Consider the following 13,237-nt stretch of genomic DNA (forward strand, 5'->3'; position numbering starts at 1 on the left):
CAATCCCAGCACTGCCGGTCACCAGGATGGCACCGGGATTCCCAGCATCCTTCCACCCCACCCTGCAGAATTGCTCCAACTCCTTTCTTTGTTATTCCTGTTTTTTTCTCACACTTAAAAAGCAGAATTGCAGCCAGGCCGTGTCCTCTGGGATGAATCACGGCAGCCGAGAAGTCAAAGAAGGGAAAACAACTGAATTCTCAGCGCATCCGTTTGGGGCTGAAGCCACCCTCCTCCTCCTCTTTCTCCTCCTCCTCTTCCTCCCTGTCCTGGAGGCGGTTATGGTGCCGGGTTTCTCCATGGGAGCATCCCTGAACGAATCAAGGCTCCTCTGTGAGCTGGGAGCCTGGGAAAAACCACGACCGAGGGAAAAGCAAACATCTCCAGCCCCAGGACTGCGAATAAACACGGGAGTATTATTAGTAACCGAAGTGGAGCTGAATCAGAGCTGCTGATTTATGCTCTTCATTGCTTTCAAGAAGTTACGCTTTGGAAAGCGGCTCTGGCTTTCCTTACCCGTGGGAGAGCTGAGTGGCAGGGCTGGGAAGGGATGCAGCCCCGGATGTGATGCTCTACAGCATCACCCTACCTCTGACACGGGTCCTGCTGCTCCCCTGGGATGTGGAGAGTGGTTTCTGCAGGACAATGGGGCCTGGTGGTTCCAGGGATGGAGGTGGCTTGTACCAAAGGGATGGTCATGATTGGTGTCCAGGGATGATCGTGACTGGTGCCCAGGAATGGCAGCGGCCAGCACAAGGGATGGGTTTGCTGGTACACGAGGATGGAGGTGGCTGGTACCAAGGGATGGTCGTGACTGGTGCCAAGGGATGGGGTGACTTGTACCCCGGGATGGCAGTGGCTGATACCAGGGATGGAGGTGGCTGGTACCCAAGAACTGAGGTAGCTGGTAACCAGGAGATATTCATGAATGGTTCCCAAGGATGGAGGTGGCTGGTACCAAGGGATAGTCATGACTAGTGCCCAGGAATGGAGGTGATTGGTAGTCAGGAATAGCAGTGGCTGATACAAGGGATGGAGGTTCCTTGGGATACCCAGGGATTGAGGTAGCTGGTAACTGAGAGATATCTGTGACTGGTGCCCAAGGATGGAGGTGGCTTGTACGCAGGGATGGTGGGGGCTCCTATCAGTGGTGGAGATTACTGGTACTCAGGGATGGGTCAACTGGTACCCAAGGATGACCAGAGACTGAGACCAGGGTTGGATGTGGCTGGTATCCAGGAATGGAGGTGTCTGGTGCCTAGGGATGGAAGTGGATGGTACCAGGGATGGAGGTGATTGGTACCCGGGGATGGGGTGACATACTCTGGAAAAAAGATGATTGGTATCCAGGGATGGGGGTACTGGTACCCAAGGATAGAGTGACATTGGCAGGGATGTGGTAACTGGTACCCAGGGATGAGGAGGACTAGTACCAGGGATAGGTGGCTTGTACCAGGAATGGCGTTTACTGGTGCCGAGGGATGGAGGTGACTGGTACCCAAGGTGCCAGCCAGGGGCTTTTGCAGCTGTGCAAGCAAGTTTTATGTGTTGGGATGATGCTCTTTGATGTTTGTCACCTTGGGATGGATGGAAGCAGCTCTGGTTTTGTTTCCAAGTCTTTTAGTTCCAGGAGTTTGATAGAAATTAAGCTAAGGGTGTGTTAAGCTTAAGCATTCACTATGCACTGCATGCTCCCAGGGGCAGAGGACTATCCCCACAGTCCAGTGGGTCCTGCTATATCCCAGTTATATCCCAGCTCCCTCTAGTGGGATCTATCCTGGGAAGAAGCATCCAGGGAAAGAAAAGGTGCAGAAATTCCACTTTCCTCCAGTTTCTTCCAAACTGGGAATGGGAGACTCGAGGTGCTGAGATTCAGGCTGCTCCTAGCACAACCCTACTACGAGACACTAGAGAATCCTCCCTCCCTCACCTAGCAGTGCAGAGCATCAGGAGCTGTCTGGGGCGGGGGGGAAACAACTTGTACTTATTTATTCTTCCCATTTTGGCACTCTTTGGAGGGGTGGGAATAGCTCTGCTTGAAGCAGGATTAGCTCCTCCTTCAGCAGCTGCCGGAAGGATGAGCTGGGAAGGCCCCGAGTGGCAAATCCCACTCCCAAAATGGCCCAACCCACTCCAGGTTTTCCCTAAAGCAGGAGATTTTTGCCCCAAAAGGAGGTCTTAAAGTCAAAATCCCCTATGGCTGAGCCCTGGCACAACTCATCACACCAATGGCCTCAGAGAGATGCTGCGTGCTGCAGGTCCAGGAAGGGAATCTGGGGTGAAACTATGCCTCTGACAGATAAGGAGATTCCCCCTCTTCCCTTGGGATGTGATTTTAGCATCCCAGACTGGGTGATGACAGCACGTGTGACACCCTCCTGCGCTTCCCTGCCTCCAGTGACCCAGGTCCCAGTGCCTCATTACTTGCCCTGATGTGTGCATGGTCTCAGCCTGGGCTCAAAGGTTGAAGTTGCTGCGATGGCTGGGACTCCTCATGGATGCACATCCCTGCTCTCCTTTTACCCCCCCTCCAAATTCAATTTTTCTTAAAAGAATTAACATTTTGGGCCTTTTTTTCTCTATTGATGCCTCTTTGTTAGGAGGGGATGGGAGCAGGACACAATTCCCAGGTCCTGTTTTTAATCCTTTAAGATGCTTTCAAATCCCCAGGGATGCTCAAGCTCCTCCTGCATCACTGTGCCCAGGCAGGGAAAGTGAAGATGATGGATTTGCACCCAGAGGCTTATTAAGAAATAACACAAGCACGCCAGGAGAGCTCCCATCCTTCCTCAGGAGGCCAAGCAGGGTGGTATTCCCAATGCCAGAGGGAAACCCTCTTCTCTGAGCTTCCAATCCCGGGTCTGAGGTGCTGCTGAACCCCCGAATCCCCAGTGTTGGATGCGCTCCATCACCGGGTTTTCAGGAGCATCCTCGCGATGCTGCCACAAACCTTTGGGATGGGGGGGTGAGCATCCCAAGGGATCAGGATGCTTTCTCTAGGAGGGTTTGGGTTGTCTGGGGGAATGGAGGAAACACCCAGGTTGCCAAAACCAAAAGGCCGGTCCGAAAGGAAACCTAAAGGTGTTTACAAAGAGCCGCGCGGCTAAAAATAACCCGCTCGTATTTGAGACGGCCCTAAAAATAGGCAGCGCTGTTGGAGTGGCCAAACACTCCCAGGAATTTCCTGTGGGCTGCGGGCCGCGTGCAGGGGGGTCCGGGCTCGGCGGCCAGCGGGAATGGCCGGCATCGCTCCGGCTTTTCCTTCCCTGGGTGATGCGGGATGGGATGGTCTCGGTCGGGCCCCTCGGTGCACAGCGGGATGTAGTGGTGCAGGCAGCGATGGATTTAACCCTTCCCCATCCGTCCTTTCCCCCCTCCGATAACCTCCAAAGAGGTTGGGTGGGTTTGAGAGAGGTTTTTAAATCCATCCGGAGAAAGCTCAGCCTTCATAGTAGACAGCAGAGAATCTACTTGCTATGCCACCGCGGGGAGATGCTGGGTTAAATGAAAGGATCGATTCAAGGGGGGGTGTTTGGGGGGGTGTGGGAAGGACCCTGTGCAGATGGAGGGATCCCCCTGCTCTCCCCGGGGACAGGCATTCCCATGGGAATGCTGGAGGGCGTTGCTGCAGGCGGAGCAGCCGGTCACCATTGCAGCAGCATCACAGCGATGCAGCGGCCAGGGCCGCGGTTCAGAGGAGGCAGGGATTGCAATGGGAATGGGATGGGGATTGCAACCTAGATGGGTCAGGGATTGCAATGGGAATGGGATGGGGATTGCAACCTAGATGGGTCAGGGATTGCAATGGGAAGGGGATGGGGATTGCAACCTAGATGGGTCAGGGATTGCAATGGGAAGGGGATGGGGATTGCAACCTAGATGGGTCAGGGATTGCAATGGGAATGGGATGGGGATTGCAACCTAGATGGGTCAGGGATTGCAATGGGAATGGGATGGGGATTGCAACCTAGATGGGTCAGGGATTGCAATGGGAATGGGATGGGGATTGCAACCTAGATGGGTCAGGGATTGCAATGGGAATGGGATGGGGATTGCAACCTAGATGGGTCGGGGATTGCAATGGGAAGGGGATGGGGATTGCAACCTAGATGGGTCGGGGATTGCAATGGGAAGGGGATGGGGATTGCAACCTAGATGGGTCAGGGATTGCAATGGGAATGGGATGGGGATTGCAACCTAGATGGGTCAGGGATTGCAATGGGAATGGGATGGGGATTGCAACCTAGATGGGTCAGAGATTGCAATGGGAATGGGATGGGGGTTGTAACCTAGATGGGTCAGGGATTGCAATGGGAATGGGATGGGGGTTGTAACCTAGATGGGTCAGGGATTGCAATGCAGATGGACCCAGGTTTGCAACCTTGATGGGTCAGGGATTGCAATGGGAATGAGTTTGGGATGGCAATGGGAATGAGTTTGGGATTGCAATGGGAATGAGTTTGGGATGGCAATGGGAATGAGTTTGGGATGGCAATGGGAATGAGTTTGGGATTGCAGTGGGAATGAGTTTGGGATTGCAATGGGAATGAGTTTGGGATGGCAATGGGAATGAGTTTGGGATTGCAATGGGAATGAGTTTGGGATGGCAATGGGAATGAGTTTGGGATGGCAATGGGAATGAGTTTGGGATTGCAGTGGGAATGAGTTTGGGATTGCAATGAGAATGAGTTTGGGATGGCAATGGGAATGAGTTTGGGATTGCAATGGGAATGAGTTTGGGATGGCAATGGGAATGAGTTTGGGATTGCGATGGGAATGAGCTTGGGATGACAATGGGAATGAGTTTGGAATTGCAATGGGAATGAGGTTTTGATTGCAATGGGAATGAGTTTGGGATTGCAATGGGAATCATCTTGGGATTGCAACCCAAGTGGATCAGGGATTGCAACACACATGGGCTGAGGATTCCAAACCAAGTGCATCTGGGATTGCAACCCGTATGAGCCATGGACTGCAATGCAAACGGCCCCAGGGTTGCAAACCAAGTGGGTCTGGGGTTGCAGTGCAGTTGGACCTGGGGTTGCAACCTTAATGGGTCTGGGTTTGCAACAGGAATAGGTTTGGGATTGCAACCCAAATGGCTCTGGGGTTGCAGCCCAAATCAGTCCAGAACTGCAGCTCACATGGGTCCAGGACTGCAGCCAGATAGGTCTGGGATTGGAGCCCAGATGGGACTGGGATTGCAATGGAAATGGATCCAGGATTGAAATCCTGATGGATCTGGGTTGCAGTGCAGATGAGCCTGGGGTTGCAACTGGAATGGGTTTGGGATTGCAGATAGATGGGCCTGGGACTGGAACCCAAAAGAGCCTGGAATTGCAATGCAGACAGAACCAGGCTTCCAAACCAAGTGGGTCTGGGACTGAAACCCAGATTGCTCTGGGGTTACAGCCCAAACAGGTCCAGAACTGCAGCCCAGGTGGGTTTGGGATTGCAGCCAGGTTGTTGGGTCTGGGATTGGAACCTGAATGAGCCCAGTATAACAACACTGATGGACCCAGGCTTGCAAACCAAGTGGGTCTGGGGTTCCAACCCAGAACAGCCCAGGACTACAACCCAAAAGCATCAGGGTTGCACCCCAGATGGGTCCAGAACTGCAACAGAAGTGGGTCTGGGGATGGCAACACAGCTGGACCTGGGGTTCAATCCAAACGGGAGTGGGACTGGAAAACATGGGCCCCAGGTTGCAACCTAAACGAGTCCAAGGCTGCAGCCCACATGGAGCCAGGTGTGGGTGTGAAACCCATTCAGCTCTGGGATTGGCAAATAGATGGGTCCAGGACTGGAGCACAGGTGGTCCTGGGGTTGGAATTCAAACACACGTGGGATTGCAAACCAGGTGGGTCTGGGATTGGAATCCAAATGGGCTCAGGTTTGCAACCCAGCTGGCTCTGGGACTGCAATAGAAATGGGTCTGGGGTTGGATCCCAGAATTGCCCAGGATTGCAATACAATTGGGTCTAAGATTGCAACACAGGTGGGCCTGGGGTTGCAATTGGAATGAGTTTGGGATTGCAGCCCAAATGGGTCTGGGACTGGAACCCAGAACATCCTGGGATTGAAACACAGGTGGGTCTGGGATTGACCCAAGGTTGCAGCTCATTGCAACCTACATGGGCCTGGGATTACAACAGAAATGTGTTTGGGACTGGATCCCAGAGAAGTTCAGGACTGCAGCCCAAACGGGTCCAGGATTGCAATGCAAATGGATTTGGGATTGCAACCCAGACAGGTCTGGGATTGCAGCAGAAACAGGTCTGGAATGACCATGGTGCTGCAGAAGAAGTTGCAGGAGCCTCTGCTTTGCAAGCAGCTCATTACCCCTAACGCAATTGGCTGTACCGGGGGCACTGCAGGCACCCATCCTGCCCACACCGGGTGCTGCGGGTCCCTCCTCCCTGATCCCAGTGCCAGAGTGTATGTAAGGCTGCTGCACCTCCCTTCCCATTATCTGCACTGAGTTGAACGTCCTCGGCCATGGAGGGTGCCCGGGGGGGGACACCAGATGGTTGCACAGCATTGCGCCCATGGATGGGTGCACTCTCCCCGGGGTGAGATGCTCCTCATCCTCATTACCAGGAGGAAATGTACTGGCTGCAACGGGAGGAAGCAGCCCTGCTGCACGCCGTTGCTGTGGCAACGGGCTGAGCGGCTAATTACATTTAATTAAGCAAGCCGGAGGGGAGCGGTACAAATGGATCCGGGCAGGGTGCATCCCCCCGCAGGCAGGGATGTGGGTGCTGAGGTGATGATGTGGGGAGAAGCGGGCTCGCTCCATGCCCCGGTTTCCCTGTTTGCAAGGTTGGGTTGGGGGGGGACACGGTACCCAGGGACCCCTCCATTGATGGGGATGGAGACCCCAAGGATGCTGAGCACCCCAACGATCTCTGCATCCCCCTCTCCCTAAAAATCCCACGCCCCAAGAAAGCCTCGTTCCCCCCCCTTCCCCAATACAACATCTTCCTCCGGCGAAGCCTCTCCAACAGCATCTTCCCAGCAGGATCCGGCCCTGCCTGCATCCATGCGCGTGTGTGGGCACGGCTCAGCCTCCGTCTCCCATTGCTCCTTTCCGCCCGTGCCTCGGTAGCACCCGGGGCCGGGGACCCGCGTGCGGCCACGGACGCATCCTGCTGCCGCTCTGCGGGAGGGCTTTTGATACCTCCATTCCTATATATATATATATGTACACACACAGAACCCTACTGATATAAATAGCTCTGCTTTATCCCCCCTCCTTGCTGCATCCCGGCTGCTTTAAAGTGGGAGATCTCTCTGTGTGTGTATATATATATATATATTCAATATCTTTTATTCCTTGGGCGGCGTGGGACGGACCGACCCCGGGACCCGCATGCTGCAGATGGTGAGGACTCTGGCGCAGTTCACCATCGCGCTGGAGGACATGCGAGACATCGGCGACGGCATCGACGCGGCCTTCGCCTCCTCCGGGCTCGGAGGAGCAGCCGAGGAGCTGCCGGACAAGGGTTGTGGCGGTCGTGGTGGTACCGAGGTGACGGGGGAAAGGGATGGGGAATGGGTGGGGGGGATCTAGGGATGGAGAGGAAAAAGGGGGATGTGGGATGGGGGGGGGTGTATGGAGGGTGCATGGATGCGTCATGTTTGGACACGTGCGCGCCCAGCAGAACCTGGTACCTGCAGGGTCTGGACCGCGATTGCCGTGGCAACGGTGGCTCCATCCTCATCCTCAGGCTGACGCCCCCGGGGTTTGCAGGGAAAGGAGGATGCTCCCACCCGGAGAGGGTGATGGAGGGGCTGAAGCCATCGCTGCCACCCCCCCCACCCCCCTTCTCGATGCTGATTTACACCATGGAGGCGTTGGCTGGTGGGGAAATGCCCCGATTCCCATCGTGATCCCGAGGGTGCTGAGCATCTCAGGGGAGGCAGGATGAGGCCTGGGTGCAGCAGGGGTGTCCCCAGGGAGAGCAGATGGAGACCAAAGCAACATCAGCCCCACAGGGAGAGGCTTTGCTGGGGTAATGGATGCAGTGGGGTGCATCCTGCCCTCGCCTGGGTACCACTTCGCCCTGGCAGGATGCTGCATTACCTCCAGCTTCTCGTCCCACTGGGAATTTCCCCCTGTTGGGATAATACCACTGCTGTAACAGTGGAACAAATCCCCTTGCCAAGAGTTGGGCCTCATCCTGCATCTCCCCACTGCTGCAAATCTGTAGCTGCTGATGCAGTGTGCGGTGCTGAGCCTGTTCAGCTCATCCACCTGTCGCTTTGCTTTGGTCCTGAGCTGGGATGGCTCTGGCAAATGCCAGGAGCATCATATTGAGATGGGGAGCTACAGGTTGCGAGAGGGTTGAGGAAACTGAGGCAGGATGGAGGCGGCAGATGCTCTGTACCCCTAAAGCCCATCCATCATGGGAGCCCTTCAGCTTACAACAAATGAACCCAGCAGTGAGAGCGTTCATAAACCCTAGTGTGTAATGAAGTGGGGAGGTCTCAGCCGGTGTCCCCAAGGACTCCAGCATTGTTGTGGTTTGGGAAGGGGAGGGGGGGGCAGAATTCCTGGAGGGATTTGGACCCGTCACCGTAATGTTTGGCTCTAAACAGTGGTTTCCTCCTTGCTTGGCTGAAATGACCAGTATTGGCTTGGTGGATGAGGGGGGAAACTGAGGCACGGCTCTGTTCTCCAGCACCGAGCAGGATCTCATTGCTCCCTGGGGACACTGGGGTGATGGTGACCTCCATCTGTGGTGAGGTTGGTTGGGCTAAAGCTTCCTCCTATGGCTGCAGAGCAGCTTTGCCCTCAAGTGTCCCCAGTGGGAGCAGTGGTGGGTGTACATGGGCTCATCCCAAGGAGATGGGGGATATAGGGGTTTTGTGGCTCCTGCAGGTCAGGGGAACCTGGTCCCAACGTGCTGTGGTGGCCCGGTGCGACATCTCTGCACCCAGGGCTGTTGGGGTGTCCAAGCACCCTGCACCTTTGCAAGGTCCTTGTTGTCAGAGCTTTAGTAGCATCCCTGCATCTACAACACTTGGGGTATCCCAACACCCATGGCCTTCGGGGGTGTCCTGCTTAATGGGGTCCTTTGAGTGTGCCCAGGTCCATTGGAGCATCTCCACGTTCAGGGCTTTTGGAGCATCATTGCACTCAATGTATTTGGGGTGTCCCTGCACCCACAGTTTGGGCTGTCTCTGCTCTTTAAATGGTCTCCAGGAACAGGACCATTGCAGTCTCCGTACCCAGTACCTTGGAGCATCTCCTTTCCTAGGGCCAGCAGATGGTCTCTGCACCCAAAACACTTGGGGTGTCTCACACCCAGGGTCTCAGCAGAGTCTGCTCATGCAGAACTTTTGGGGTATCTGCACCAAGGACACTTGGAGCATCCCTGCACCAAAAACCTTCAGGGTATCTCTGCACCCAGTGTCTCTGGAGTGCCTCCACATGCAAAACTTTTGGGGTATCTCTAAACCCAGGCCCTTGGAGCGTTTCTACACCCAAAACTTTCGGGGTATCTCACACCCAGGGTCTCTGGAGCATCTCTTTACCCAGAGCTTTCGGGTTGTCTCACACCCAGAGTCTCTGGAATGCATCTACACGTGAAACTATTGGGGTATCTCTGCCCCCAGGGTCTCTGGAGCATCTCTGCACCCAAGACATTTGGGGTATCACTGCACCAGGGTCCTTGCAGCACCTTCTACCCAAACCTTTTGGGGTGTCTCTGCGCTCAGAGCCTTTGGAGCATCTCTGCACCCAAACCTTTTGGGGTGCCTCACAGCCTGGGCTCTGGAGCATCTCTGCATCCCGAAGTTTTGGGGTGTCTCTGTGCTCAGAGCCTTTGGAGCATCTCTGCACCCAAACCTTTCGGGGTGCCTCACAGCCTGGGCTCTGGAGCATCTCTGCATCCTGAAGTTTTGGGGTGTCTCTGCGCTCAGAGCCTTTGGAGCACCTTGCCCCCAGGCTGAGCTCCTGGGGCGTCCCCCCAAGTGCTGCACACAAGGAGGGTCTCCAAGCCCCACAGCCAAGAAGACCCCAACCCATCTGCTTCCCGAGGCTGGCAGCCCATCCCGCACAACCACCTCCCCATTTCCCCCCCACACACACCCCATTAATCCCCCTCTTGTAGCACCACAACCCAGCTCCCGGATAGAGAATTCCTATGGGACCACTCGGAGCGGAGCTGCTGGAGAGAGACGGAGGGCGCCGGGACCGACCCATGTAGGGCTGTGAGATCCAGGGCGGAAACCAGGCGTCTCTGTGCGCTCCGTGTCATGTACTTCCTAATCCTCCTGGATTCCTCCAGCGGGGTGGAGAGGGAGCGGAGGGGAGCTGGACACCAGCCGGGCTCCTCCGGCTCTCAAACCTCCCCACCGGGCCCCTGGGCCGGCACCGAGCCCACCACGCAGCTCCCCTGCACCGTGGCACCCCAAAACTCACCTTCTTTTTCTTCCCACCCGGGGCAGGACATGAGGAAACACGTCATCATGACGCTGCTGGACACGGAGCAGTCCTACGTGGAGTCCTTGCGCACCTTGATGCAGGTACGGCCCCGCATCATGGGGTGACCATCCCTTCCTTGTCGTTGTCACCGTCACTGGCAGCCCAAGTTGGAGCCTGGCTGCACCCCAAGGCACCGACGTGGTGTTGGGGTGGATTGGGCACTGGTGGCAGTGGGGATGTTGGGGACAGCAGGACAGAGGTGGGAGCAGCGCCTCAAGGGAGTCAAGAACGGCGTATGGGGGTCACCTCTGCCCCCCAAATCAAGCCCATAGCGTTCCTGGTGGGTTGTCACCTTGCAGGTATCGTGTCCCCAACCCTTTTCTATGCTTACCCCCCCCAAAAAAAGCTCTCCCTCGTGTTGCACCCCATCTCCTGGGCTGTTGCTGGTGGTTGTCCCATGACGGGGGACCCCTTACACCCCCCATTCCCGGTGCCATTACTTGCAGCCATGGGCCAAAGGGGTTTTTCTCCGTCCTTTTCTCACTGAGCTGGTTCCAACCCCCCTGGCCGGAGGGTCCACCCCACGTTTCAGATGTTAATGAAGGTTAATGGTGGTCAACGCCCTGGAGACTGAGTCAGGCCTGTGTGGGTCGTCCAACCACATCGCCGCAGGTGGAAACACCTAAAACGCAGAGCTCTGCTCTGCTGGATGTGAAGCAGTGCCTATAGGGCACGGGCATGTCCGTGGGGGCATGGGGCACCCATCATTTCAGCACCCAGCCAGGCTCTGCCCATAAATCCCCATGGAGACCCAGATGTTACTACAGGAGGGAAGGACCCGCTTCTAGTACAGATGTTACCTTGGAGGGGTGAGAGGACCCTGTCTCTGGGGAAGCTCTATGGGGTTTGGAGTCGGGTGATGTCCCTCTGGTCTTGGCATGGATGAGACCATCCCATGGTCTGTGTCATCCTCTGAGGCTGGTTGGAGTGGACAGCAGTGCTGGGCCTCACCAGTTCCCCACTAGACGAACTGGTTGAACATGGGTAGGAGCCACAGGGTGGGAATGCCTGAGCTCTTGCCCATCCTGACATGGTGCAAGCAGGGGGACCTGCTTTCTGGGGTGGAGTCCCAGGGCTCCAGAGGCTCCCAGCTCCCCATCTCAGCTGGGACAAGGTGCTCAGATCCATAACATGGCCTGGTGACATATAACATGGTGGCTACCAGGACAAGGACCACCTTGGAGCATCATCTTCCAGCCAGTATGGAGGGTGCATGGGGAACCCCTGCCTGCTCTCCCTGTGAACCAAGGTGGGGGCTTGTCTTCTTCCCTGTATTTTCCTTGCTCCCCCAGTCTCATGGCAGGTGGAATGCATGGCACAGCCCAGCTCCCACTGTGGTGTGTTGGCCATGGTAGGGCAGAGGATGTGGGGTAGGACCCCTCAGGAAGGCTTTGGCCCTTCTCACTTGGGTCTCCACATGATACCCACCATCAGCTTGAGGAACCTCTTCCTGGGGATGATTCCTCCTTTGCCAGATTGGATGGAGATGTCCAAAGCCACTCAAGGTGGGTCCTGTCCTCACCACTCAGCTCCGTGGTCCTCCCACCATCCTGGAGGACGCCATCACCCCAAACCAGTCAAGCAGAGGCAACAGCAAGGCTTGAGAAGACCTTCCCCACCCTGCATCCATTGCAAATCCAGCTCTTCCATTCCTGCTCCTCTCCTCTCCCTTGGCACCAGTCATGACCGTCCCTTGGTACCAGCCACCTCCATCCTTGGGTACCAGCTCTGCCCCACAGCAGGAGGAAAGGGCTTGCATAGCCTTGCATAGGACCTGCTTTTCCTGCCTGCCCTGAATGTTCCTCATTGGCCATTGCCCAGAAGAGGCTGCTGGGTGCAGTGGTCCAGGCCTTGATCCACCACCAGCCCTTCCTGGTCTCAAACACCCTAAAGCCCATCAGGAACGCATCAGCTTTTGGATCCCATGGTCGTATTGCCTTGATTTCCCAGCAAGATCAGGCTCTGTTGCAGATGGAGGTGACCAGGGCTCATGACAGCGAAGACTTGGAGCCTCTCAAGGCCATGGCTGAGGGACAGAGGACATCCTCATGCAGACCTGTCCCAGTCCCTACACTGCAACGGGGATGCACTGGGTGGGATGGGACTCAGGGGAGATGAGGGGCAAAACCTCCTTGGACCCGGTGCTGTCTGGTCCTTCTGGTGCCTCCTACAACCCAGTGTTCACTGAGGGACCCCCCTGCTGCAGGACACCACCAATCCCCATATTGAGCATCCCCATTCGTCAACAGGGGGTGAAACATTCCTACTGGGAGAGGTAGGAAAAGCAACCTATGGGGACCCCAATGCCTTTGCTTCCCCATAGGGTTACATGAAGCCGCTGAAGCAACCGGAGAACTCGCTGCTGTGTGACCCATCGCTGGTGGACGAGATCTTTGACCAGATCCCCGAGCTGCTGGAGCACCACGAGCAGTTCCTGGAGCAGATCCATGACTGTGTGCAGAACTGGCACGAGAAGCAGAAAGTGGGCGACCTGCTGGTGCAGTCGGTAGGTCCGCGTGGGGTGGATTTCCCTGGGGGACCCCAGCTCCAGCAGGAGAAGTTTTGGATCTAGAGGCAGGGGAGTGATTACAGCACAGGCCAAACAGGCCTGGGATGGAGAACAGGAGATAATCTCCAGGCCTGCTGTCTGCTTAGCGTAATGTGAAAACCCAAGGGGGGTGGATGGGGGGTGAACCCTCCCCACTCCAGCCCTGAGCCAGTTTAACCCTTGGGGCAGCTTCTTCC

At 56.0% G+C, this 13,237-nt stretch overlaps 1 protein-coding gene across 1 annotated transcript in view; it reads left to right on the top strand.

The window, feature by feature from the left end:
• Positions 1–13,237, top strand: part of ARHGEF17 (Rho guanine nucleotide exchange factor 17) — a 40,022-nt gene that overhangs the window by 15,129 nt on the left and 11,656 nt on the right. Inside the window, exons 2-3 of the mRNA XM_061458099.1 lie at positions 10,456–10,533; positions 12,816–12,998. Coding sequence (XP_061314083.1) covers positions 10,456–10,533; positions 12,816–12,998 — 261 coding nt within the window. The remainder of the gene's footprint in view (positions 1–10,455; positions 10,534–12,815; positions 12,999–13,237) is intronic.

Source organism: Pezoporus flaviventris, unplaced genomic scaffold (assembly GCF_033815535.1).
Source record: "Pezoporus flaviventris isolate CSIRO_AGI_PZ_B2104156 unplaced genomic scaffold, CSIRO_AGI_Pfla_v1 ptg000025l, whole genome shotgun sequence".
Lineage (NCBI taxonomy): Eukaryota > Metazoa > Chordata > Aves > Psittaciformes > Psittacidae > Pezoporus > Pezoporus flaviventris.